The sequence below is a fragment of the Neurospora hispaniola genome (genome assembly GCF_033458365.1).
Source record: "Neurospora hispaniola strain FGSC 10403 chromosome Unknown B0T23scaffold_2, whole genome shotgun sequence".
NCBI classification, from domain to species: domain Eukaryota; kingdom Fungi; phylum Ascomycota; class Sordariomycetes; order Sordariales; family Sordariaceae; genus Neurospora; species Neurospora hispaniola.
Window position 1 is genome coordinate 4,423,169 of NW_026944407.1, and position 27,176 is coordinate 4,450,344.

The window sequence follows — 27,176 nt, forward strand, 5'->3', positions numbered from 1 at the left end:
CGAATTTCGTTAACTCTAGTACTGTTATTTCGAATACAATAGTATTAACCTTATCGAGCGATACACTTTTATAAGAAGTAAGCGATAACCTTCGCGGATCTAGTTAGTAACTCTCCTAACGACTATAGGGTAAATAACTGACTTATAATTTTCTATAAATTAAATAACCTTATTAGAATCGCTTAACCGCCCTTTCTCATTGGATTTTACAACGGTTATAAGGTTTAACGGTAGGACTAGGGCGTCTTTTAATAAATTCTTAACTAGAGGGTAACGTTAGAGTATAAGCACTACCGCTACCGCTAGACCGGGGACTTCCACCATCTATTTTGGTAATAATAACACAATAATAACGACGAGGGTAACATAGGGCACCAAAATGAACAGGGAGACAACTAGAACTGAGAGACCGGGACCCCAGATAGCCATCGATACTGTATGTATTGAACTGCAGTCAAAACAGGGTATATAGAGTACTTTCTGTATGCTGTACCCTGTGCTTACTGTCGGGCGCTCAAAGAGGGAAGGCTTTTTGCCAGTTTGGCGAGTTTCTACGGTACACTAGGAGGGAGCTCGGGCCATCTCCAATCTCTGATATCCACATGCAGCCATGCAGCCGACCAAGCTGTTAACCTGGACTTTCGGGGGGGATTTCAATCGAAGTTGTTTCCAGTGACACTGATCCAGTTGTCTTTCACGGTCCAACACGGTGGATCGCCAGCGAACAGCTGCAAACACCTTGACGTCTTTACATCGGCTCGAGCTGCCCCAATTGAACTTCACCACTTTCATTGCCTGAGGATCCCGACAAGCACATCACGACAGGAGACTGCGATACGACATTCGATAGATACTGGTCGACATGTCAACCACCAAAGAAACCGAGGCCGCCGCGCCAGAGCCCGTCCCCGAATACATTACCAAATGCCGTCTTTCCATTCCGGATGCCGTGCGAATCCCCCTTGCGTCGAGCACTGCTTTGCTCATTGGCTTCACACTCGGAATGAGCCAAGGCATCAAGACAGCCGGTATGCGCTTTCGTGCCGAACACGCCCATAAGCTGCCGACCACCAAGATGGGATGGTACTTTTACCACAAGAGCAAGAACTACAACTCAATCTGGGGCGGCGCCAAGGAGGGTGCCAGGATGGGAGCCAAGATTTGCTTCTGGACAACAGCCATGTTTGGCATCGAGCACATGTTTGACGCCTATCGTGGGACGGCCGACATCTTCAACACTGTAACCGCCTGTGTGACTGTTGCGGGAGCCTTCAGTCTATGGAGTACGTGATTGTCTGTCCTAGATCTTGCGCATCAAACGCTAATCATGACTTTCTCATATAGATCGTTTTTCTTTGCCCATGGCGGCCCGAACAACCAAAACTGCCCTGGTCGTAGGTCTCGCATACGGAGGCTTGCAGGATGTAGCTGGCATCGCAAGAGGTCGGCCCATCGGATATGTCGAATTCCTCAAGCGCCGCGTTGGCGGCTTTAAGAATACCGTGGACGAAAACCAGAAGGAGCGGGTGATTTAAAAACGATAAAAGCCCAATCCTCTCTGTCCACACTTTCGCCCAAAGGTGCATCCCAATCCGATCGGTGAAGAGATACAAAAACACAAGGTTGGTTAGTTGCTCTTCAATGTTACCATCACAGCCGATTTCGGAAGCCCCAAATGCTCCGCAACGGTTATTCAAGGTCGAAACAACACGACCCCTGCAACTTATCGGACAGTCGGTTTACTAGTCCATTTCTATGACAAACTCAAGACCCTCAATCCTGCACGAAATATCCAAGCATTGTGGGAATCCAAGATGGCGCCCGCTCAGCCGCACCGGATTCTATAGAGTAGAGTCTAGACATACACCGGCGTTCTTTCGCCGAGGTATGCGCACAAGTCATCATTATTGGTCAGTACGTATCGAAGCTTTCCAACATCGGCATTGAATTTCGAATAGCCGGCGGGCTACACTAGGGGTGAAGGTATCAGCTGATAGGTGGGTATATCTAGGAAAGCTCTGGAATGCTTGGATTGGAACTGTTATTACAGCATCCTTCCATTGGCGAGACAGGGCTGGGAAGAACCACTTGTTGACCATTCATCAAGCGGGCATCAAAGGGGGAACGTCACTCAGCCCAATCTCCTCTCCGACCACCCCCCAGCAGATCGCGGCTACTGGCGGCCTTGGGGGACGGCCACGTGACGCCCGATAAGAAGCAAGCGCAATTGATGCCAATGGCTGCATCAGGTACCATCCCGCCGCAGCATCACCCGCGTCAACGAAACCTTGACAAAGGAGGATCGATGAGGGTTTATCCCAGATAGTAGTGTAGCAAGTCGGCCTGCACTTGTCTTCTGCCCGTCCCACGCTGCGCTAGTGTACTCGGAGGGGATGGATCTGGTACGTTCGATTTGCTAGCGGTCCCGGCCTCCCAGGGGCGAGCCAGAGATAAAGATGAGACGAAGGTCTGTGGTATGGTTGATTGTCATGAATCAAGCTGCATCTATATATCACACAGCCATTACCCCGTCTCTGTTTCCCTCGGTACCTGCTTCATCATTCTTTGTGTTTGTGCGGTGTTGGCCTGTCTTTGTTTGGTCTCATCCCGGTACCTCCATCACACACTGCAATATGTTTCCTACTTCAACATCACCGGCCAGCAGGCAGTTGGTTTGCAACATAAGACATGCTCGGGCAAGAACCATTGCTTCGGCTATTGGACCTGCCGTGGCTTCGGTCTCACGTCATCATGTCTCACATTCAACTTCAATGGTCGGGCGTATCAACGGCGTCGGGAGAACATATGCCACACGACTTATACACTCCTCCACCAACCGACCTAAGCCTACCGACCACCTAACCATCAACAACGCATCATCATTACCAGCAACAGGCGAGTCTCAGTCCAGTGAGATGCCCAAGACACCGGCACCTTCGCCATTGGCAGTACTGCCACTAACAAACGTCCTCCGATCATGGATGACCACCACCGTCTCGTCCTCGCCCTTCCTCCTACCGCCTTCACTAGCTGTCATGTCCGTCCTAGCCCATACCACAAACCCAGTTCTTAACCCCGACCGAAACCCTCTCCTCCGCGCATTCCTCAAGAAGACCTTCTACGCCCAATTCTGCGCCGGTGAGAATCCGGCCGAGGTCCGCCAAACCATCGACTCCCTCAAGCAAATCGGCTTCAGTGGTGTCATCCTCGGCTATGCCCGTGAGGTAGTCCTCAGCGATTCGGAGACCAAAGATCTCGCCTCCTGCGCGGCCGAGGGCGGCGCCGCTGCGGAGGAGTGTATTCGCACGGAAATCAACCCTTGGGCCGAAGGAACCATGGAGACCGTCCGCCTTGCCTCTCCCGGCGATTTCGTAGCCCTCAAATTTACTGGCGCCGGCCGCCAGGCCCTTTATAGTCTCTCCAAGCAGCTCCCACCCTCCGAGGCCCTAGGCTCTGCCATTGACGGGATCTGCAACCTCGCCGCCGAGCGGGGCGTCCGCCTCCTCTTTGACGCCGAACAAAATGCTCTCCAGCCTGGCATCGACGACTGGACGCTCGACTACATGCGCCGCTACAACAAAAGCAACGCCGTAGTCTACGGCACTTACCAAGCCTACCTCAAATCCACGCCTGCCACTCTCTCCAAGCACCTCGCCATCGCCGCGTCCGAAGGGTTCACCCTCGGCGTGAAACTCGTTCGCGGCGCTTACTTGGGCGCTGATCCCAGACATCTCATCTGCGACACCAAGGCCGACACGGATGGCCAGTACGATGGGATTGCTGAAGCCTTGCTCCGCAAGACCTGGTCTGGCCCCTTGCAACCTCCTACCCCACAGTCTGGATCTGCTGAAAAGGAGATGACCGACTTCCCCGACGTGAGCGTCGTTCTAGCCACGCACAACCGCGAATCGGTACTCAAGGGCAAGGCCCTTCTCGACAGCGGCGTGGCCAAGCTGGGCTATGAACAGGTGGCGTTCGCCCAGCTGCAGGGAATGGCGGACGAGGTTAGTTGTGAGCTTGTTGCTGGGCCGCACGAGACTCCCAAGGAAATGGAGATGGCGGCGGAGAAGGAGAGTGCGAAGGACAGTGAGAAGGGAAGTGAAATGGTCAATAAGCCGCAGGTATACAAGTACCTGGTGTGGGGATCGACGGGGGAGTGCATGAAGTACTTGTTGCGGAGGGCTTATGAGAATCGGGATGCGGTGCAGAGGACAAGGAGTGGACGGGAGGCGATGGGAAGGGAGGTTAGGAGGAGGGTGAAGGGGCTATTTGGGGTTACTTCTTAAGCTCTCCAGTGGGTGTAAGAACCGGCCCGAAATGTCAATTGTTTATGGCCTTTGGGGATCATCAGTTTTGGCGCATTGCGAGGGTTGCTTGGCATCTTGGATCGATTACCTAGTAGATTTGGCCTTGGTCTGAGCGTGGGTACTTGCTTGACAGATACAGATACAAATATTCAAGTCATGAATGAAAGCATCCGGGTCTGGTCATCGTGATCTCTGTCTTTCCACTCAAAAGTCCTATGACAATGTTGTTTTCAACATCAAAACTACTTTTTGAGACCAACCTACGGTTCTTTTAACATGGTAGTGAAATTACCTGAAATCTTGCCATGGACAAGCGCCAATTTACTAGAATCCCGCCAATAATTGACCGAGGCCATGTTCCCGCTTTGATCCTGACATGCATTACTTTTGTCTTTTCTTTCCTTCTTTCGCTCTTTTATTGTATGCATTGCCCAGACACTTTCACCAAGGCTACACAGTAAGAGTCAGTAGTATCTTGGTTTGGTGTCAGTTCAACATGCAGCTCTTCATGTCCAAGTCTATGCTTCTCTACAACCCAATGCCGTCTCAGGTCATTCCCCAACCTCTAGAGGTATCTTCCTTCATTCTTATCTGTCAATCGACTTTTGTCTTGACCTTTATCTTGTCCTATTCTTGTATTCCTCCTCCCGCCAATCCTTTGCTTCATCTACAACCCCCTCAGCGCAATCCCACTAACAACCAACCCCTCCATCTCCTTCCGCCTCCCCTCTTCATCCGCCTTGTCTATCCTCTCCACGCCCGGCACGCCATTCAGCTTGTAATACTTGCGCACTTTTGCCCAATCCGTCGACTTGGCGAATTCCTCGTTTGTAAGCGGTACGGGCGTACCTTGAATGTGAGTGGTCAGGTGTTGCCATATGCTTTCTGGTGTTGGTTGTTCGCTGGTGATTGCCGAGTTTTCGGAGCTGAGTTTGGGGTAGACGACTTTGATGACCAGGACGTCGCGCGTTTTGGAAGGGGTTAGACCGTAGCGGCGGTAGGATTCGGAGATCTGTTTTGTTTTGTTAGCTCATGGGTTGATTCACTTGAAACGCAGTAACGGTAGATTATTATTGAAAAGAAGGAGGGCAATGGATGGGAAGACGAACATTGTTGGTCGGACTTAGCCCAATGACGATATCGGAATGGACGTTTGGGGTTTGGAGGGTTCCCTCAGTCAAGGTGTTGAGCGCGCGGAAGATGGCGGCGAACAGGTGTGTGCGGGAGATGATGACCGAGGCGTCGATGAAGGCGTACTCGAACTCGGGGTTCTTGCCGATGAGCTGGGCTTGGAGGAAGTCGACGTTTTGGACGTCGCGGAAGAGGGCGGCGTAGACGTGGTGGTCCGACGGGACGTGTTCGATTTGGAGGGTTTCGAGCGCCATTGCGACGGTTGTGGTCTTCGGTTGTGATGGTCGTGATGGTGATGGCTGGTGGGGTAGATGGATGGAATGCGACGGGTTGATTGATGTGTTATTGAATCATGTGTCGGTCCGATATGCTGAGAAGTCGAGGTCAGTATTATTTGGATTGGGGTCGAGAAGGTGTTTGGGTGCCGTACCGTACTCTTTTTTGGGGCAATTTCCAGTGATACTTTTTCCGATTTGGCGATAAGGAAACAGGCTCAAAAGTTGAATGCGACGGCGAATGCATCCTTGCCGTCCATCGTTCGGCGGGATCTCCATGGCGGGGCAGATCCCCGGGCGCCGGGGCGCGTCGCGCTGGTGACAGGGATCAATACCCCGCCAAGCATGTCAATTCCAAGAGGCCCGGACATCAGCCCCTTTAACGTTTGACTGTATGTATTGGGTCATATACTACGTAACAGGGAATCAACTTGTCACATTGCCGATTGTCTGAGTTTCTTCCATCTGACAGCCCAGCCCAAAAAGTGGAACATGGCGCGCGTGCAGCCGTCGAGGTTCTCACAATCTCTCAGTTGCAAAGTTGCAACCACAGCGGACACATGAACGCATGTCTTGGACTGTCTAGAGGTACGCTTCCCATTAGTACCTTGCGACGGCCAGGGACCATCAGCAATGTGCTGTGTTTTAGGAAATGTCCTTGTCGACGGATACACGGATGCCGTGATGGTTGTTGTCTTGGGAAGGGGGACCACCTGTAGTCCCGACCCTACCTCAGTCGATGTCGATGGGCGTATTTTGGGATGTTAAGAGGCGTGAAATATTATAGTAGTTGAAGAAATAAAAGAAGGCTATACGGCACTGCTACAGATGTACTAGGTAGAAACAGGAGAGCGGTCGGCTTTCTATTGGATGAGCGCCAGTCTTGAGGCCCAGAAACAGGCTGCTCACTTCGGACGAGGGTCAGTTCCTCCAACGTACAATAAAATATCTCCACACCCAGCTTAACTCACGCTCGGATATTTCAGCCATGGATGTTCCCTTTGCCATGCACCGGTGATCGTGATTGCATTGGGAATGATTGGGAATTGGACCAAATCCGTGAACTCGACTTCCATGCATGGGCCGAGAAGATGCAGCCATGCCAAATCGGGACACTCGCAGAACGTAACGGATCCGCCCCGAGTGAAATCGGATTCATTCGACGAGGACGAAGGAATTGCCCTTGACCTGAATGGGCCATAATTCCTGTCGCAATCATGGGCCGGTGAAAGCATGTTCCTTCTTTTCTTTCAATGTTCTTGGGCTGATCAGCGATCGACGGCCGGGCCCCCCCCCCTAGTCCGTGAACTTTTAATTCCCTTCAGTTGAATTCCTCGATCCCGGCGCCCTGGACACATCCATCCATTCCTTGATTGACGCTTTCGGAACCGACATCCCTCGCTCTCACTCCCCTCCCCTCCAGGAATCCAACGCCATCAGTGCCTCCCTACGCCAACCATCCTTCGCTTCAAGGTTCCCGGTCATCGTTCAATATTAATTGGCACGCCATATCCACCGCGCCGCAATCTCCATCGCACATCCGTCCCGTCCGTCCCTTTCCATCCCGTCCCTCTCTTCTCACGACACACCACAACCACCACCACCACCACCACCATCACCACTACCACTACCCTGACCACAGTCAGACCAGCGACTCAGCGTGACAGCTGAAGTCCGTCGGCGCCGTCGCTCATCCGCTCGCTTGCTCACTGCGCTACAACTCCTCGGCATAAACCGTTCCCAAGAAACCACCCGATTGACAACAAACCAACCGATTCGCTGCTCACGACGATTACTACTATTATTCTCTCGAACCGTCATCTGGAATCGTCCCACGCTCGTCTACAAATCTGGTCAAACTTCGAGACTCAAACATCATGCCCCCAGGCGGTCCTCCAAAGCGGCCAAGCGAAGCCGGGGACACTCCTCTCGACAATGGCTTACAACCCAAGATGAAGCTGCCCCGTCTTGAGCGCAGTACAGAAGACTTTTCGAGTGTTGTCAAGACCAAGCTCTCACAATACACGCGGACTGGTCAGGCTTGTGACAGGTGCAAGGTACTGATTTTCCGACCTGTCGCTCTGACAGCCTGCTGCGCGTCTAACCGGCGTCGCGTTCCCGTAACATACTAATCTCTGTGCGTCTCCAGGTCCGAAAAATCCGCTGCGATGCCTCCCCTGCGGGCTGCTCCCATTGCGCGAGCCAAAACATCGAATGCGTTGTAACAGACCGTGTAACAGGCCGTACCGAACGTCGAGGCTATACCCAACAACTCGAAGCCAGGGTGAGGGACCTCGAAAGAGTGCTGGCCGACCATAAAATCGAAATCCGGCCATGGGAAGGGTCAAACGCTAATAGAAACCACCACCCTCCGGGTGTCACCCTGGATGCCATGGGAAATCCCGTCCACGATCCCATGTCCCAAGGCGAATGGCAGCAACAAGGCTCGGTGTGGTATAGAAAAAGCAGGCGAGGGTCACAGAGCACACCAGGGCGTTATACGAGATGTTCGCTCTTGGAATCGAGGCCGACAGAGAGCTACCTAGGCGTGACATTTAAGGGCACCACCCTTTCGGTTCTTGGAACTACCATTGAGATCACTTCGTTTGACGATCCTGACCCAGATATGGATGAGCCTTCACCAAATACTCCCATCGGATCACCCTTGTATAACAAATCGGTCACGGCCTTTTATCAGTCCTTAGTCAGGATAAACCCGCCAATGGAACATTGCGACCTCCCCTCGAGACACGACGCCTTTACATATGCCGAGTGGTACTTCCTCACCATATACCCGTACATGCCACTAGTCCACAGGCCTTCGTTTATGCAGCTCTTGACTCGCATCTATGATGAGCCGGGCTTCAAAGCAACAGTACCCGAACTCGTACTGGTCCGCATGATGATATCAAGCATGTACTTCCAGTACGGTATCAGGAACCATCGCGAGAAGCCAGAGGACCATGCGCAGCTGAATGATCTTTCTAACAAGCACTACCATTGGTGTTTGAGTAAGTTCTTTGAACTTGCCGTTTCTCAGACGGTTACCGCGGTCCAGGCTTTGGCCATGCTGGCGTCTCACACCCGCAATTTTCCCAAACCAGGATGTTCCTTCACCATTGCCAACTTTGCCATGATGAAGGCCATTGAACTCAACTTCCATCGGAGCAACAAGATACCGAATGGGCGCACAACTCTTGAAAACGAATTGCGCAAAAGGGTGTGGTGGTCCATCCTGGGTATCATCATTACCCTTAACGGCCGACTTGGCAGGCCAATGCCCATCACACTCGAGGAATTCGACATTGAGTTCCCAATCGCTATTGATGACGAGTATCTCGGAGACGATGGCATCTTGGACCCGTCCAAGGTTGGTCATTGCTGCTATCAAATTGGGCTCGCCGGCTTCAAGGCTGTTCCTTTGTATATGGAGATGTATTCTAGCATCTACAGCGTGAGGCGAGATCCCAAGAAATATGTCGATACTGTCGCCGAACTTGAGGCCGGAATGCGCAAGCTAACGAATGAACTACCCGACTGTCTGCGAGTGGAAAAGTGTCAACCGACCGACTTGGTGTTTGCACTGTATACCCAGGCCATCAGTCTCGAGTTTAAGCTTTGTCTTAGACATCCATCGGTTTGTCTAGAAAAGGACCCCAAGTTCTGTGCTGAGAACACAAGGATATGCGAGCAGACAGCTCGGAAGCTATTGAAGGTGGTAGGGGAGCTGTTGAAACTCAAGTCTCTGGACACAACATGGTACCAGTTGTCGGTATACGTCGCCTCAACTTTGACGATTCTCGTCGCAAACTGGGAAAGGAGACATGAAATCACACATATGGAGATGGCCACTTTAAGGGCAGATATGGTTTTGGGCCTCGAGATTATCAGCGAGATTGGTCGACTAACAGGTACTGGAAACCGTCTAGCAACAACCCTGGACACGATTATCAAGCAGACCATCACCCGCATCGAACGCGACATGAGCCGTAAAGATGGACTGTCAATCGACCAGACCATAGCCAAACAACAATCAGCATCACCGTTCCAGCAGCCTCTCCTACCATTTAAGCAACCACTCAACAGCAACGGTATTGCGTCCAGTCACTCGGTCACACCCAATGACCACCGCAGCAGCGTCAGCACAAACGGAGCCGGGTACTACGATGGCTCAGCAACCCCCTACCAAACCATGTCTCTGAATGAAAACAGCGCCGACGCCCACCAAACCAGCAACGGCGTTAATCTAGCAGCCTACGACCCCTCCGGCGGCAGTGTGCAATACCTCTACGCAACAGCCACCCCAACCTCATCAACAGCACCCCCTCAAACCGTTGCAGCAGCAATGGACCAAACCTCTTCCGCCATCAACCCTCTAATAGCTTTCGCTTCTCAAGCCACCCAGCACGTTTCCACAACAGGCCAACCAGGTACCGGAGCCGAAGAATGGCGACCACAGGTTCACCCGCAATTTGCCGTAGCATCAGTCGCTTCCAATGCACCCAACAACAATGCATGGCATGACTGGGCGGCCGCCATGGCTGATTCCCAAGAGCGGTACAGCGCTAGTGCGCTACTAACTCTGGGGTCAACCAGACCGGGTGACGTGTCGGGGGCCGGAATGGTTGACCATTCGCATGCACATGTTAACGGCGGAGCCGGCCACGGACCGGGAGACGGAGCTGATGGGCTGGGAGTGTCGGCGGCGGATTCAGCTGTGGTTGGAGCCGGGGGTGGACAGTGGCCGCTGCTGTTGTTTTCGGATGTTATTGGGAATGGGAATGCCTCGTAAAGAGGCCAAATTGCCGACGAAGAGGAAGATGCGGAAGAGGATGATAATAAACTGGAGGAGATGTGATGAGATGAGAAAGAGCAGGATGATCGGGAAAGCGAATCGAAGCATGAGTGGGATAGGAAGGGGTTGGAAGAAACATTGAGGAGACGATGGGACTGCTGTGGGCGTCTCGTCGGTGCTGCGGTTTTGGTCTTTCATCTGCCGTGTCATTTTGTTTTGGGTTAGATCATATTTTGTATCTGTGGTCTATATCTGGACCTTGCAAAACGCAAAAGGTACTAGGAAAAGCGAGGTGTTTTGGGAGTTTGGAGGCGGGATTCTCTCTGGGCTGTTCTGGTTTTCAAAAGACGGAGTTTTGATTCTTGGATCAGCATGGAATGGATTGGGTAGCGAGGGACGGGAAGGAAATGGGAATGGGAATGGCAATGCCAATCGGGCGTTATAGGTACTATTAGGTGCTGCTGCTTGCTCGTTTCGCTGGTTGGGGATTTTGGAACTTGAGGGTTTCCATGGAATGCATTGGGAGCTGGGAGCTAAGGAGTCAAGGATCGGGTTTTTTGGGGTATCGGTGGTTTTTTTTTTTTTTTTTTTTTTTTTTTTTTTTTTTTTTTTTTTTTCTTTTCTACCTTCTGTGCATAGGATATTAGGCGTTTTTAATGAAGCAGCACTTTTTCTCTTTTGTCTTTCTGGATGCTGAGGGTAATGGTAAGTCTTTTAAATGACATTCGATGGCTGTTAATACCAAAACACAGTTGATAAGTATTCAGATGAGGTTGTGCATCCAGGGATCGAATCCATCTTGTGGCAGGCACGAGTGATGAAAGGTAGAGTGGTACACAACCGTTGGGGATATGACTGGTGGGTAGGTAAGGTGAATGACAGGGGCTTTTCTAATTTCGACAAGACATCTTGAACTCATAAACTGAAGGGTCTCGATGTCTTTTTGGAAGGTCCGCGATATTCATGGTGGTGATGGGATGATCGCTGATGGAATATTTGATGGGTGAACAACAAAAGACTCTCAAGACTGTTCAATGACATAATTGCTTGAATCTAATACTACCACTACCTTGCGATTGCGAGGAAAGATAAAAGACCCCCCGCCTTGTTCAGGGACCCGGTACGAACCGGTACAAGCAACGCTTCGTGGCACTCTGTATATGGGGCCAGAGATCATCAGCGACCTGACTGACGCACGAGTTATATAGGTACTTAGCCATATCACCATTAACTGCGTCTACCGTGTCGACGACGCAAGCGCATCTCAAAATAGCATACTACATATGTACATACATAGAGTTGTAGTGTATGTAGGTAGTGTTGCGGGTTATCTCTTGAACCCCGCGCCGGAAGTCCTTTCCGGACCCGGTGGGGGATTTGCAGTCGTATACTGTAGATTCGCGTCTGAGCGAGTTTTCTTGTACATATATATGGAGATTGAGTTGAGGTGAGGGTCTCCTCCTCCTCCTCCTCCAGTTCGGGAGGATCTGGCAAGTAGAAGAAGATGGGGTCACGAGGGGTCGTCGACTTATCAGATTTGAAAGTCCAGAATTGGAAAAGTGGAGAGAGTTGACGACTTACACGGCCCCATCCAGCCAATCAAGATGCAGAATCAAGTGGAGGGGGGTCACTCAACGTGTTCCACGACATCACCGCACGGGGTCGCCCGTGCAGTTTTGTTGCATCTCCGTGCTGGCGTCCTTGAGGATAGATCAAGGGTCCCTGCAGGGCCGAACGTACTAGAATCAGCAGATCAATGGGCCGATTTAGGATTGCGTCTCATCTATCCACATGGAAGGTCCAGATGGAGGAGTGATGATCGTGGGGAGGGAGTTGTGTGTACATAGGTGAAGCTCAGATGCGTACTGTATCGGGATTGGTGTGTGAACTTGGCTGTTGATGGTCGGGAATTTACTCGCTGTCTAGTTTTGCTTCGGGTAGAGGTGGGGTCGAGGAAGCAACCATGGTACGGGATACCCTACCCGTTGAGATAAAGAGGGCTTTGGTGGTGAGAAGCAGGGAAACAAAAATGAATAAGAAGCGGCCTGCATGTCACACAAATGGGCGGCTCCGTCCTTCTTCCACCTGATTTATCTTTCTGAACGATCAAAGAGTTCATCAATCAGAGGGGTGGGTGGCCGGCTCGGTTGGATAAGCAAACACAAGTCTCACATCGACGTCAGTGTTGTTTTATCTTCCTAGAATTTGTTCATCGGTTTCCGTCCCATCTTTTTCCTATCCGATCGCCTCCACAATTCCGTCTTATTCTTTCAGATCCGACCTACCGACTCGAACGTCTCCGAGATACTGACACTCTGGACTATTGGGTATAAGATTGTGACTCGACCACCGCCACAGTGCATTTACACTAGTGCTAGACACATAACACGACTGGTGAGTAGAACGTATCTTACGATTCGACGAACGAACCAAACACAGTTACATCAAGTATTCATCATAATCGTCGAGAACAGCATCTACCCCACAAGGGCTTTGACAAAACAAAGCAACGGTACACGCATACCTGTTGAACTCCCAAAATGGCTGCTCCTCCGAACCAGGGCTTCGACACATCCGTGAGTCCCCCTCCCCTTTTCAACCTTATCCCCTTTCCACCCCATCCACATTCATGACTATCTACTAAATTAAGTACCCAACCAGTCCCTCTCCGAAGAGGACCTACGCATCTTCCGCCTCTACGGCCGTCTTCCCTCTAACCTCGCATCCAAACCGCCCTCCACACCAGCCCCCTCCTCCACTTCAACGACGCCCTACACCTCCGCTCCAAACTCGGGCTCCTCCCTCCAACCGGCAACCATAACAAGCACTGGTCCCAGCGCAACCAACAACGCAGCAACCACCCGCTTCGCCCGCCACCTCCGAGAGCGCAAGTACTTTGACTCGGGTGACTACGCTTTGTGCAAAGCCGGGCGCGGGAACTCGGTGGATGTTGGCATGATTGGGTCTGCGCACCCGGCGCCGGAAGAGATTCCGCATCCCAGTCCGTTGTCGATCATGCAAAGGAGGAGGGGGTCAAGTTTTTGTGGTGGGGTTAGTGGGACCTTTCATTTGGGGACGAGAGAGGGGGAGGAGGACGATGGAGGAGGGTTGGCGGATTCACCTGGCTTGGGGGGTGGGGGAGGTATAGGAGGTCGAGTCTGAGTGTGGAGGTTGTGGATGCTGATGGGGGATATGAGGTTGGGGTGGATGGGAGGAAATGATCATGGGTGGTGGTGTTGTTGGTGGAGGTTGGGTTCCTGGGTGCGTTGAGGGATCTTTCATTTCTTGATGACGGCTGTTTGAGGTTGTGGCATGACCGGGAGAAATTGTTCTGGGCCGGAGCTTCCAGATCGTCGTTGGTGTGGGATGCGTGGTCTTTGGTCATTTCATTTGCATCATCGGGTTTGCAGGCGACACATTGTGAAGATCATTGGTGGCTTCTTGAATGCGCTCATCGTGTAGCTCATATCCAAGTTGTGGTTGATGAACGTATTCGCACCGCATAACTGGGAAATTGTCAGTTCCGAATGACTACCTACTATTCATACCCAGTCAGTCCATCATTTTGTTAATTTGGTGCAAAGTGCAAGTATCCGCTCTCACCTTACTTGTATCGGCAGCCACCAGTATACTTAGCCACGTACCTTACTGTCGGCACCTTCCTACGGTACATATCACTCGCTTTGCTAACTGTGGGAGTCGTCGCCAACCTAACTGCAAGGTTCGTGTAGGATTCTACGTCTTGACGTGTTGTCATTTGATCTTATCTCCTTCTCCTGCATGTCAGTGGGCTGCGTTCTCGAGTGAAGGCGAGCACGCATCAAATTTCGATACTGCAATCAGTATGGCTGATATCATACTGCAAGGCCATAGGACTGCATAATGAGGGATATCGCGTACATATGCGAGAAACACTGCATGAGCAACAGTGAGCAGCATTTCATGATCGTTATGCGAGATGGGACTTGAAGCCCAACACTTCGGCGATGGCAAGGGCTGGAAGAATGACAAAATAGTAGTTGTGGACAACCACCTGGGAACTTTGGATACAGACACAGCTGAGACAAGTCTCTGGACTACAGTTCCTCTTCCGATCACCACGTTTTCTATTCTACAAAGACTATCGCTGAGTCAACATCTTCAAAGAGATCCAACCAAGAATTCTACGGAATCACATGGCCAATGACGCACCGAGCATATGAGAATATAACCGTGGATTGAGCTGGGAGTGTAGTTGAGGACGACATGTCTAATACAGTTATTCACTGATTCCCCGAGGCATATACCTTTCGGTTCCTTCATACCCTCTTCCTACCTTCCTTCTCTCTATACGAGAAACTTATTTCACAGAACAAACGTCGTTCAAAACCAAGTCATAAGTACTACTCGGCAAAAGCACGCACTTCTTATTGTTGGAGCATAACCAGTAAAAGACCGTCTAAAACTTGCCCCTGGGGACCTTGCTAGTAACCTTGCTAGTATGGATATATTTTATATGCAGAACCCAGAATCAAGAAAGGACACCTCTTCAACCTCATGTAACAACAAACGCCCGTCATTCATCCATCTAACACAACACCACTCAATATCTCGCTATTCAAAGACGGGCGAATCAACCGGTTAAACTGTCACAACCAAGTCCTCCACATTCCACAACCCGGCACACAAGCAAGGATCAAAATTGACACCAACGCCATTTATTTTGAACACAGTTATTTGCTCCTCTAAGCCTCAACTCCGTCCCCCTCAACAAAGAAGAAAAAAAAAAAGAACCAATAACGAAACCTTATCCCCACACAAAAGAAACCCCTCTCAGACAATCACCATCCCCATAACCCCCAAAGAATCCCACATCGCCTTACCCGGCTCACTATGCAACGAATCGACCCAAGGAAACCGCAACAAACACTCCTTGATGCCCCCAGCAGATGATCCCGATCCCTCCCAGTCCAAGATCCCCATGACCCCCCACGCCAACTCCTGCACCTTGGGCGCCAACCACTTTTGTTCTTCTGGCCCCGCTAGCACCGAGATGCCGCCTATGTGGAGGAGCCAGAGAAGGGTTTGGTTTTCGACATTTTCTGCAGGAGAAGAAGAAGAAGATGAGGAGCAGTAATCCCACTCGGATATCAACTTGGTCATGCAGTCTTTTACCAGTTCGTAGCGCAAGAAGCGACGACGACCGAATTGCAGGAAGAGCGTGGTGGTTAAAGCGATCAGACCAAGGTGGATGGCTGATTCTATACGGGATTTTTGCGTTGTTGATGGAAGTGGTGGTGGTGGTCGTTTTCCTTTCTTGGGGGTTTGGGTTTGGGTTTGGTAATAAGACAGCGGCCGAAAGCGAATCAAACGGCACCCCACCGACACGAGGAATTCTTGGAGGGTGTGTGGTTCGAAACGAAAGTTGAGAAAGGGGGAGTTGAGGAGGGTGGTGATGGACAGGACGTCGGAGAGGATCTGCGAGAGGAAGGGGTGAATTTGCATCTGTTGTTGGACGCTGCAGAGGCTACCGGAACCCGACAGGGATGATGACGATGATGGTGGTGAGAGGGGAGAGAAGAAGGAGAAAAGTGGGGAGGGAGGGGAAGAAAGGATGAAGCCTTCGGAAAGCAGACGGGCGCGGATGGAAGACATGCGGTCCCGGTAGAACGGGGCGGGGATGGGGGTGCCGCGGTGGAGGGCATAGTCTACTGCTGTTCTGTAAGGTGGGAGAGGAGATGTGAGTGGTCTTGTTTTTGGGCGGTTAAGCAAGATGACGCAGGAATTGGGAGGGAGAGGATGAAGGATGAGAGGATCAAACAGGATTCATGCTAGACCGGCGACTTACTTGCTTATTTTGATACCGAGAGGATTGTCCTCCCCCAGTGAGTTCAACCCACCACGTAGCTCTAGCATTCTTTGGAGACCCTTTAAGTGGACTTCGGCCTTGGACTTGAATGGGTCTCTCAACAGCTCTTGGATGACAAGAAAGTTGACAACGGCGAGGTTGGACTCGGACAAGGCGCCGTTAGTCTCCAGAGTCTGGTTGACCATGTGGATGGCCTGGCTCAGATGGTAGATGGCGTCTGGTGTCAGGGCTTGATCACCAAAGAAAAAGTCACTGAGGGCAGCCATTAGGGCTATGGCGCAATGGAAAGCTAGCGGGAGACACTCAGTTAGGGTTCTCACTCCCATTGCTAAAGGGATGGGAGTGAAGAGAGGCTTGGCTTACAGGTCCTGTCCTGGAAGAGAGTGCCAATCCAATAATCATAAGCCTTCGCAGCACCTCGGACCAGTTGGGGAGGGTATAGTGCATCGATGACAATGCCGAAAACTAGATAGGTGTAAGTGTTAGTAAGTGTGAGAGCTGGTGAAGGGGTACACTAACAGGACGTACATTGGCTGATGACATATTGACTTTGTGGGGTTGCCTGAACGGGGAAGGCAAGGGTGAATAGGCTGTCTCGTGCTCCCAGTGTCGGGCTAAGCGGTTTCTGGGTGTGTGCTTGGAGAATAAGCGACGACTGTTGTACTTGCTGCCCTGGGAACGACATGTCCACCGGCGGAGAGGTGAGGGTATCCGCAATGTAACCATCAATATCGTGGTTCTCGATGTCGGCCAACCAGTCAAGGTTGTCCAGATCGTCGAGGAAGAGGAAGTCGTTGCTGGTAATATCGGTGACACTCGAAGCTGGAGTGGTGATGTAGCTGCTGCTTCCCGTGGAGCTCGAGCCGTCACTGGGACTAGGAGTCTCTTCTGGACTCTTGCTCCTACTCTTGGTGCTACTCGGTCTGCCAGTGCTGGTGCTGGCGCTGGTGGGTTGCTGTCCCTGCTGGGGGAGAAGGTTACAGGCAGTGGATGTGCATGCTTTCTTGGACGGCCGGGGTGCATGTAAATCTAACTCCAGCCTTGATCGACGGTGAAGCACCTTGCCGACATTCTTGCCCTTCATGGCATGACTTCGAACCAGTCTCCTGGTGACCCTATCGGTCTTGGTCGAGTCTATGAACTGGAACCCTTTGCCCATTGTGAGATGTGTTTTGTATGAGTGAAGTCTGCTCAACGGTCAGGATCGTCAATATCAGAGAGGAATCGTAGGATTCAGAAGAAAGAAGAAAAGGTGAGATTGAAGGAGTAAGATGAATCAGAATGATAAGGGGATTCTGCAGTCCGTTACATTGATGGCGCGCAGAAGAGGGTGTAATGTATGCGAGTGTACGGATTCCAGAACATGTAAATGTGCAGACAGAACGATGGTTCACCGGCCTCGTCGGAAAGGAAACCGATATGTCTTGTCTTGAGACAAAGGAGAGCCCTCCCAGCCAGGTACCAAGAAGCGGGCAAAGCAGTGTGGTAGGGACTTGTGGCTTCGCTTCTTCAGCCTTGGGCCTTTTGCATGCTTTCAGCCATGGGAAACTGACAAATCTACCGTTGACAAGTGCCGGACATGAGCAGCGTGAGATGAACGTGTGACTTTGGCCAATGGCACAGAGCGGCACGACGCTGTGGCTTGTCGTGAACCACCTTATTCCCCTATTGATGAATATTCGGTAGGGATATGCACTTAAACGGCTGGACCTACACACCCCAAACTCCACCGCATTTAGGGATGCGTTAGGCAGCTCCACAGCAAAAGTTCCACACTTTGTACCTTAAATTGCAACCGGCCAATCAAGTAAGATGTATATGGACTCCCTGTCCGTCCCTCATCAGAGTTCTGACGACGACGACGACGAGATCCCGCGCGCTCCCGGACACCGCAGTGGACATTCCGAACAGGTACGAGCAATTCACCGCTGATGACAAAGACTTCGCGGGGTTGGATCAGCCCTTCAAGGCTTCGAGGATGGTTAGGTAAGCGAGGGTAAGGTGACAGTCAAGACCAACCAACAGGTGCTCGGAACGGCCGCCAATGGCGCGACTCTCACTCCGTCAGTCTGTTGCTCTTCAATCTGAGAATTTGACCAATCACAGAACAGTTTCCCGATTCGGACAAAGCTCTCAATGGGCTTCCAAAACGAAAGCAGCTCAGCGATAGCTGACGACGATTGAACTGACGATATTTCACTTAGTGGCAAAGCTTCTTCCAACTAGAACACTTCAACTATTATCAAGCTTTTTTTTGTTTGTTTCTCCATCCCGAGAGATTGGTAACCAACGGACCCAAGGCTGGGCTCAACATACGCGCGTTATCTCCAGTCGCCATGGCCCAAGTGGTCCCTTCCGCTTCTTCCAAGGCCTGCATGCTGCAGAATCCGCCAGGAGCACATGAGGAATCCTATGCTGCAATGAAAACCAAACCTCACACGTCCGAATCCGGTATCTAGTCTGACACTGGGTTTGTAAAGTTCCGTCTACCCTGATCCCTCAAATTCAATGAGCACAAGTCCTCCACGCCGCAGATATAAATCAGGCCACCCCAAGAGACACAAGGACTTCTTATTCCCATCCTCATCTCACTCATCATCAGCATCAGCATCAGTATCACAAGGCTTCACTCGACTCCATCGCCTCAACCTACTTCGACCTCAAAGCACACTTTGACTCTCAGGAGCATTACTTGTCCTCCAAACAACCATCATCGCAACCATGCCTCAGCTCGTCGGAAAGCAAGTTGGTCCCACTGGCTACGGCCTCATGGGTACGTGACCCCATCTTTACAGTCCCTGCCGAGATAATCAAGTCAGACTAACGCACCCCCAGGCTTCTGCACCAAAAACCCTCCCACTCCCAAAGAGCAAGCCTTCAAGGCCATGCGCGCTGCCCTTGAGTCTGGCGCCAACTTCTGGAACGCCGGTGAATTCTACGGCTCGCCTGACTGGAACACTCAAAAGCTTCTGGCTGCCTACTTCAAGCAGTACCCCGAAGACGCTGAAAAGGTTGTCCTCTCGGTCAAGGGTGCCTTTCTCTTCCCGCAGATGATCCCCGACTGCTCGCCTGCGGGACTCAAGCGCTCCATCGACGCCTGTCTCGCCGACCTGGACGGCACGCACAAGATCGACATCTTTGAGCCCGCCCGCATCGACCCCAAGGTGCCGCTTGAGGAGACGCTCAAGTACCTCGAGGACGAGTACGTCAGCAAGGGCATCATTGGCGGCATTGGTCTCTCTGAGGTTTCGGCCGCGACGATCCGCAAGGCAGTCAAGATCACCAAGATCGCTGCCGTGGAAGTTGAGATCTCCCTTTGGGCGACGCACACGCTGGAGAACGGCGTCGCTGAGGCTTGCGCCGAGTTTGGCATCCCATTGATTGCTTACTCGCCCATCGGCCAGGGCATGCTCACGGGTCAGATCAAGACGCTTGACGATCTGGCCGCGGACGACTTCCGCAGGCACTACCCCCGGTTCTACCCCGAGAACTTCCATTTGAACATTCAGTTGGTTAGCGAGCTGAACGAGTTGGCCAAGAAGAAGGGATACACGCCCGCGCAGTTGGCCATCAACTGGGTCAAGTCGCTGAGCAAGAAGCCCGGTTACCCGACGGTTATCCCGATCCCTGGTGCGACTACCGCGGAGAGGGTCAAGGAGAATAATGTGGATATCGAGTTGACTAGCGAGGACCTGAAGAAGATTGATGAGACGTTGAAAAAGTTTGAGATTGCCGGAAGGAGGTACCCTGATGCTGTTCCTATTGACGGCTGAGTGGTGTCTGGCTTCTTCCTTGACTACCTTGCCATACATAGACTCGACAGGTTTCTCTGTCTTCATCACTTGTTCAGGGGACTCCAATGGCGAATGAGAATACACGAGAAAGCCAGCAGTGGGAGTGTGGAATTAGACATTAGGTACTCAATTCAGTCTGCTTCGTCTTCACCATGTGTTCTCTTTATAGTTTGTGTGAGCATTCAAAATGAAATGCCACGTCTCGCTACGAGGACTATTCTCTTTGCACCTGCCCCATGCATAATCTGTGCCCACCAGACTCCGGGAGACAAGTGCGGTGCTTTGTGGTTTCGATTTTAGATCGTCCTTTGATCATTGGCTCGATAATATGACGGAATAAGAGGGATTGAAGATCACTGACACCTACCTACTGTCGCTCTTTCCCAATTCCCAAATACTCTCCATCGCTCCTTAGATACCTTTCGATCCCCCATCTAGGGAAGGAACAACTGCTGACACAAACATCACTCATTGCGTGGATGATATAGACACGGGATAGTGCGACCACTTCTCTTGACGATATTTATTATACAGCTCCTCCTTCCTTGGTTCGAAGCATTGAAAACCCGCCGTTTTTTTGGTAGTGGATGGTTGGTACGGGGGGTTTATGCGCACCCAAGCGAGGTGGTAGGTGGCACAGCTCTCTGGTTCGACTCTTTCGGAGCCACGACATGGCACGGCACCACGCCGATTGGCTTCACTGATAGGTAGTAGGATGATGGAATCTACACTACTACCACATCAGATCTACCTGGAGGTACTTCAACGTCTAAGCTATGTTACCGAGCCAGTAAGCCTAGGTACCTTAGTCTTCCCAAGTCTCACCACCCATACCTAGAGGCAAATTCTCACCCACGCCAAGCCCACATCACCTACCTACCTACAGCTCCTCATGAGGCATAGTGAGGGGCTTCTGCCGCCCATTCCCTACTCCCACATCCTCCCCAGGGGCATACCACCCCTCCAACACCCTCGGGATCCCATGATACCCATCAAAGTACACAGCGGGATCATACTCCCTCTTTAACGCCGTCAGCCCCTCCCACTTCCACTCCTCATCGCCCCAAGTCACTTGGATGATGGCGTTGGTAAGCATTTTGCCTCTGTGCGGGTAGGCCGTGGCTTCATCGGGCACCGAGGCGATGACGTGCGGTGAAGCGGCTTCGAAGAAGAAGACGGAGCAGTCGAGGCCGGTTTTGATGACATTCTTTGTGGTTTGCAGGACGCCGTCGATGGAGTCGTCGGTGAAGATCATGTCGGCGTTGTAGTGCATGCCGCCCTTGTCGGGGTAGGTCTTGAAGGTGGGCTCGACAATGACGCCCAACTTGTGGCCGGCACCTCGCATGCCCCAGAATAAGTTAGGGTGAGAGGTCTCGGAGGCTGAGTGGGCTATTACACGCCGACTTTTTTCTTGTTAGAACTCGTCAACAGCGGCCGCTAGACGTTTACTGGAGGCTAAATCATTTCATCACATTGCTCAACTTGTTCAAGTTCAGTCATAGACGAAAGGTGGATTAGAAATCGTTAACAGTGCTGTGAGGGTGCGTGATCCGAATCGCGTATTGACAGTTGACAAACATGGTTTGGATTGCAAGGAACCAAATTCCATGCATAGGTATAAACCCGGCCGGTGACGTTGATCAACACCAGATCTAGCACTAACAGTGAATGGGTTTCATAGCTTCGAGTGCAAAGCTCGCCTTCTTCTCCGAGTCTTAGGCTGCTTTAAGTGGGATGAGGTGATCGAGATGGCATCAGCTGAACAGGGCGATCATGCCATTCCTTTGGTGCAGAAAGAATAACAAGATTTCAAACTTCAAAGGAAAAGGCGTGTATAGTCAGTGTTGAGATTTTTGGAACCAAGTTGGAAGCTCAGATACCCAGAAACAACCGTGGGAGTACGTTCAGGAACCGAATATCACAAAGAGTGCGGTGCTAAACTGGGAGAGTCAGATAAGAAGATGCCACATCATGTCAAGCAAATAAACTCTAGACCCGCTCGGGATGTGAAGAAACAATCTTTACAACATACCCCTAGGCTCCCACGGCCTCAATGTCATCAAACAGATACCAACGACAACTGTGTACGCTACATCTTCTCACACGTATCAGCTTACACAAAGACTAACTTCACTCAAGCCTTTTCGCAGGCGAAGCCACGGAGATAAGCTTCGCCAGGGGCAGGAGGGAAGAACACCCTAGAGAATTAAACGATATACTCAGCTCGACGGGACCTGCCGCCGTGCAGAGTGCAGACGCAGCTCCGACATCTAGCATTGTGATCGCGAAGCCTTCGTATGCATATCCTGCCCCGTCCACGTGCAAAAGCAACGGTATCATCAAGTGGGTAGTAATCGAACGACTGTGCGTCAAGCTTCGAGAAGGTAGGTAAGGTATCATGATCAAATCGACCGAATTGGCAAATGCTCTCGGTATTCTGCGGTGACTGACACATTGTGTCGTGATGCGGAGACCGTGTGTGTACGGCGTCGCTTGTCATGTCTAGCTAAGCTGAGTCGGGCGGACTTCCAGTGGCTGAGTGCAATGTTTCGATCAATTGGGTTCACGTGTGAAGTTTCTCATTAATGTGGTCGGATTGAGTTGCTTCCCAGAGATCTGGTTTCGGGTTTACGATCGATGAGTGTTGATGGAAGGGATTGGGGATGAAGTTGGCGAACAAGCACACCTCAGGAGCCGGGCTCAACGACGGGAGGACATTGTCAGTGGGGCAAAATGGTGGGTACCTCTATTGGTGGAGTCAGGAAATGTTGGCGCTAAGATGTTTACGGAAACAAGGAAGGACATTGTAAGTGTTAGTGACTGGCTGCTGTAGGCCGCTGAAATGCTGCTAAACCTGCAGCACTCTAACGGAAAGCGCTCGCCTAGGTTGAACAACGTTCTCGCTGGACTTTGCAAAAGAAACGTCCAGCGGGCTGGCGCAACATCCTTAAATCGACATCAACCATATCAACCACAAGGATTTCGGTTTGCTCAGTAGAGGTACAAAAAAGTGCATGAACAATCACGAAAGTGGAATAGAGTTCTTATGTGGTGCAGGCCATGGTTCACGACATATCCCAGCAGAACGGTTCACGCGTGAAGGGTCGCCCATCTGTTTCGCTCCCACCATCTGAAGATCTGCCTTCCCGTTGGTTGAGGGCGGGATGATCACGACACCATCGGTGTGACTGAACCCGTGGCTTTGCGTGGTTGAAACAATAACTCTACTCTATTCCAATGTCTAAAAGCCATGAATATATAAACGCCTATATCTATCAAGTCTATCACACCACCCAAACCAATCAGGAAACACAAAAGAAACAAATCAAGAGCAGCTGCAACCTCCACATCTAGACTAGTTCCTCGTCACCAAAAAAAAGGAAAAATCCATCATCTATGACATCCCTATCCATTCATTCTACTGCCCACGGCTCCTCGACTTGGCCCCAATCTGACGGCCCTGAAAGTTCGACTCATGCGTAGACCTAGGGTTCATGTTCGGGATGATAGGGTTGTAGTAGCTGAATAGGTTATCCGGATCATACTGCGCCTTCAATCCGCGGAGCTTCTCCAGCCTCCAGGGCTCGTAACCGTACATGGACTCGGCCGACTCGTCGCCATGGGCGTAGTTGACGTAGGTGCTAGGAAGAAGATCGGGGGCACCGGCGTTCCAGAGATCGCGGGTTTCTTGGGCCCATGCAATGGCGGCTTCGTCGAGAGCGGGGTTGGGGTCGTAGGTTACGGCGATGAAGCTTTGGACATAGTGTTAGTGTGATTCACTAGTGATGAAAGGTAGGAGAGGAGGACAAAGGGGAAGGGATAAAGGCGTACCTGAGAAGACCCCTATCGCGCCACGGATAAGCCGAAGTGTCAGGGTCAATAGCGTCGACACCCTCGTGCGAGTAGTCTTCCATGTTGACGGTCGTGCGCTGGAACTCGGGGTACTCCCGGATCTTCTCGTTGTACAGGTCGTAGATCTGGCGCTGGGTAGTGACGTTCCACACCTTCAAGCCTGCGGGGTAGTGGACGTGGTTCAAGCCGTAGTCACACAGCGCGCTGTTCATGCCGGTGCCAGACACGCCAGGGATCTCAGGGTAAGGGACGTTACCGTCTTCGGTGGAGACCGCCTCGATGGCGTCAAAAGCATCCAGGTACGGCTGCGCTTCTTCCTTGGAGCCGCGGTAGACAAAAGACCAAAAGATGACGCCTTCGGTCTCGCTGATGCTGGGAATCATGGTGTAGCTGCCCATGTTGAAGGCCATTTCTTTGAGGTGATGGCCGGCATGGTTGCCGTCGTTGTGGAAAGCGTTGGATGCTTCAAATACGGCTTCCAGTTTATCTTGGGTCCAGATATAAGTTTTGTAGTACCAGGTGTCGACGCCACGGGGGTAGATCTTCATCTCGAGGCTGGTGACGACGCCAAAGTTATGGCCGGCGCCTTTCATGGCCCAAAAGAGATCAGGGTGCTCGGTCTCGGAGACGGTGATGGCGGTGCCATTGGCGAGAACGACGTTGAGCTTGAGGAAACTGTCACTGACGACGCCGTAGTAGCCTTCGAGACGGCCGCGGCCTCCGCCCAGAGCTGGACCGAGGAGGCCAACGCAGGACGTGCTTCCGGATGCTAAGAGGATTTAGCATTAAGGATATAGAGAAAATAGACAAAAAGACTTACAGGTAACATAACCAGCATCCCACAGCTTTTCCATGATGTTCTTGGCAAACACGCCGCCGCCGAGGATAGCGCTTTTTCCGTCTGGCTGAATCTCAATCTTATCAAGGAGGGACATATCGATCTGCATACCGTCAAACTCTGACAAGGTGCTTGTCATGCCGTGTCTCCGAGCCATGGCAAGGAAAGGGATGCCATTGGCGCTGGCATATTGAACCTGGTTGGAGTCAGCCGAGTTCTTGCTACGAGTGACAAAAAGAGGGCTGGGGATGTACAATCTTGGGGACGTCTTCCTCCGTGGCGGGCTGGACCACCATCTGAATCTTTGGAGTGAAGAAGGGGTCATATCGAGCCGTGCAATTACCGAACTGCGTATCATCGGGGCCGTAAACATTGCAATTTGCCGAGAGCTGGAGACCCAGCTCACTGGCAACTGTCCTGCTTGCCAATCTGTTGCGGGTGGAGTGACAGAGTCCGTTGAGGCATGGCTCCGGGGAAGCAAAAGCGAGGGATTGCAAAAGAAGTGCTGAAGATACAGCGAAGCGGTGTAGACGAGCCATTTTGACTGCTTCTTGTCAGGTTGTTGTGTGATGAGATGATGATGAGGAGTTGATGTCGAACAGAACCCCTTAACCATGACACTTTCGATGGTTTATATGGATTCTCAACTGCGTGAAGAGGCCCTCATCTTTACTACTCGACTTGACTTTGATCTTTTCAACTCACCATGATTCAACTTTCAGTCAGTATCATGATATTTCCATCCAAAGCACCCAATTTCCCGTCTTGGAGTGTCTGGAGGAGAAGCATCTCAGAAGGTGTCAACTCAATGGCGCTTAACCAACCGCATCCTCGGGGGTGTTTGACGGATTCTGTCCAGATGACAGGATAGCTTTGACGCCACTCCACCATGCGTATCTCTTTACGATCTCTTGATGCGGGCGAGTGTATTTTGATGTTGACTGGGGAACAGAAACGGAAAGTGCTGGTCGAGGTTTGAGAGAATGAATCCTAATGAATCATGCCAAGCTACCTGGCCGCCGTATCGTCGAGTGAGGCATAAACAGATTCGCTTCTTTTCTAGAACGTATGTAGCCATTGCTCATACCGAATCTCGCTGGTGAAGTTGAAGAAGAGTGGTGTTAATGTTGTTAGAGGCTGAACTGGGCAAGTAGAGGTACGTTACACCGTCTGAAAAGGGCTAGTGGGCCCGTGAGTCCTTGAGAGGACAGCTGATGGCGGCCGATGGAGAGCTGAGATGGTGGGGCTTCAGGGCTTATCGATAGTGGTTGTATTAGGTGGGTTACACTGGCATCAGCCTGGCATGGAAGCTGTGCCCTGAACTGTGCCGCCATAACACGTTCGACGACACAACACCTTTTCCTGTGTCTGGTAAAATCCACGATCCAAGCATGCCACAGACGGGCACAGTCACGGAACAACGCGACAAGCGAGACGAATCATCATAGCTTCCTGACCACCATCAGTACGTTGAAACGATTCCTCAAGCCACGATGCCACGAGAGGCGTCGACGACAGCAGTGAATCTTGTCGCACGTGGCAGAGATCCAAACCCAGTCGATCCGGCCATGTTAACTCCATCTGGCATAATACCAATCATGGACATTGACTCAAGCCTGGCATATGGGTTGCTGTCAGTGTCAGGGCCGCTGCACTGCGGCTAGATCGTACGACCAACTTCTGTTGCTCTGCCCTGCCAAGGCGACAAGAATGCTGCTCCGAATCTTCCCACACCAGAGATGACCCGAAGACCCGGTTTAGCTTGACACCAAATTGATACTGGATGGTGCTGTGAAATGTCCAGCCCATCAACCTTAATGCTCCTTCAACTATCCACCCATTGGCTATCTGGAACCCCAGATGTCACTCATCCGTCACGTTCGACATGATTCACCATCAGCCCACAAACAGTTCACACAAAAGTACGGCCGAGGCTTCAAGGCAGAGCGTACCTTTGTTTACTTTCAGCCAGATTAGGACAAAGGTCAGTCGGGTTGATGGCTTCAGCTCTTTTGTCACGTTTCCACGCTGACCGAAAACCATGGCGATTTGGGCACGGAAAGAAGTTTCTTGGATGCTTTCTCATTCAGACAACCTTCTCACCCATGACATGTGCGCTACCAAGAAAGCCAATGCCCCTCGAAGCATTCTTACTGGCGACTAGGTTCAGGTTGTGGTATCTGCAAGCAACTTGTTCCTGCATTGAGGCTGTTCTCTCTTGTCCAGTGTCAGCTCCCCTCTGCTCCATCCAGAATTAGGCCGAGAACTGGAGAGCCTCATCCACAAGCTATCTGTGCCTCTCATACACAATGGGTTAAGGGAGTTTCGGTTCGGGT

At 51.5% G+C, this 27,176-nt stretch overlaps 9 protein-coding genes across 9 annotated transcripts; 5 read left to right on the top strand and 4 right to left on the bottom strand.

Moving 5' to 3' along the window:
• Window positions 1-747: 747 nt before the first annotated feature.
• Window positions 748-1,645, top strand: B0T23DRAFT_94905 (uncharacterized protein). The gene is made up of 2 exons (XM_062842032.1): window positions 748-1,283; window positions 1,345-1,645. The coding sequence occupies exons 1-2, from the start codon at window positions 863-865 to the stop codon at window positions 1,533-1,535; spliced, it is 612 nt and encodes a 203-aa protein (XP_062696102.1). The 5' UTR covers window positions 748-862; the 3' UTR covers window positions 1,536-1,645.
• A 988-nt stretch (window positions 1,646-2,633) lies between these two features.
• On the top strand, window positions 2,634-4,286 carry B0T23DRAFT_312138 (FAD-linked oxidoreductase-like protein; the record flags this gene model as incomplete). Its single annotated transcript, XM_062834674.1, has 1 exon — window positions 2,634-4,286. The coding sequence occupies one exon, from the start codon at window positions 2,634-2,636 to the stop codon at window positions 4,284-4,286; it is 1,653 nt and encodes a 550-aa protein (XP_062696103.1).
• Window positions 4,287-4,477: 191 nt separating this feature from the next.
• Window positions 4,478-5,863, bottom strand: B0T23DRAFT_375261 (uncharacterized protein). The gene is made up of 2 exons (XM_062836895.1): window positions 5,417-5,863; window positions 4,478-5,319 (listed from the first exon to the last, which is right to left on the bottom strand). Exons 1-2 carry the CDS (start codon window positions 5,690-5,692, stop codon window positions 4,975-4,977), a joined length of 621 nt encoding a protein of 206 aa, XP_062696104.1. The 5' UTR covers window positions 5,693-5,863; the 3' UTR covers window positions 4,478-4,974.
• A 1,257-nt stretch (window positions 5,864-7,120) lies between these two features.
• On the top strand, window positions 7,121-10,761 carry B0T23DRAFT_438794 (fungal-specific transcription factor domain-containing protein). The gene is made up of 2 exons (XM_062840670.1): window positions 7,121-7,770; window positions 7,863-10,761. The coding sequence occupies exons 1-2, from the start codon at window positions 7,591-7,593 to the stop codon at window positions 10,503-10,505; spliced, it is 2,823 nt and encodes a 940-aa protein (XP_062696105.1). The 5' UTR covers window positions 7,121-7,590; the 3' UTR covers window positions 10,506-10,761.
• Window positions 10,762-13,048: 2,287 nt separating this feature from the next.
• Window positions 13,049-13,729, top strand: B0T23DRAFT_402924 (uncharacterized protein; the record flags this gene model as incomplete). Its single annotated transcript, XM_062838728.1, has 3 exons — window positions 13,049-13,084; window positions 13,170-13,615; window positions 13,651-13,729. 3 exons carry the CDS (start codon window positions 13,049-13,051, stop codon window positions 13,727-13,729), a joined length of 561 nt encoding a protein of 186 aa, XP_062696106.1.
• A 1,591-nt stretch (window positions 13,730-15,320) lies between these two features.
• Window positions 15,321-17,515, bottom strand: B0T23DRAFT_402925 (uncharacterized protein; the record flags this gene model as incomplete). Its single annotated transcript, XM_062838729.1, has 4 exons — window positions 15,321-16,206; window positions 16,336-16,645; window positions 16,720-16,821; window positions 16,885-17,515. 4 exons carry the CDS (start codon window positions 17,513-17,515, stop codon window positions 15,321-15,323), a joined length of 1,929 nt encoding a protein of 642 aa, XP_062696107.1.
• Window positions 17,516-19,077: 1,562 nt separating this feature from the next.
• Window positions 19,078-20,129, top strand: B0T23DRAFT_311625 (NADP-dependent oxidoreductase domain-containing protein; the record flags this gene model as incomplete). The annotated part of the gene is made up of 2 exons (XM_062834647.1): window positions 19,078-19,129; window positions 19,192-20,129. The coding sequence occupies 2 exons, from the start codon at window positions 19,078-19,080 to the stop codon at window positions 20,127-20,129; spliced, it is 990 nt and encodes a 329-aa protein (XP_062696108.1).
• A 746-nt stretch (window positions 20,130-20,875) lies between these two features.
• B0T23DRAFT_452018 (uncharacterized protein) lies at window positions 20,876-21,495 on the bottom strand (the record flags this gene model as incomplete). Its single annotated transcript, XM_062841131.1, has 1 exon — window positions 20,876-21,495. One exon carries the CDS (start codon window positions 21,493-21,495, stop codon window positions 21,031-21,033), a length of 465 nt encoding a protein of 154 aa, XP_062696109.1. The 3' UTR covers window positions 20,876-21,030.
• Window positions 21,496-23,536: 2,041 nt separating this feature from the next.
• B0T23DRAFT_95086 (uncharacterized protein) lies at window positions 23,537-25,465 on the bottom strand. Its single transcript, XM_062842033.1, has 4 exons — window positions 25,095-25,465; window positions 24,823-25,036; window positions 23,982-24,771; window positions 23,537-23,902 (listed from the first exon to the last, which is right to left on the bottom strand). Exons 1-4 carry the CDS (start codon window positions 25,377-25,379, stop codon window positions 23,569-23,571), a joined length of 1,623 nt encoding a protein of 540 aa, XP_062696110.1. The 5' UTR covers window positions 25,380-25,465; the 3' UTR covers window positions 23,537-23,568.
• Window positions 25,466-27,176: the final 1,711 nt, after the last annotated feature.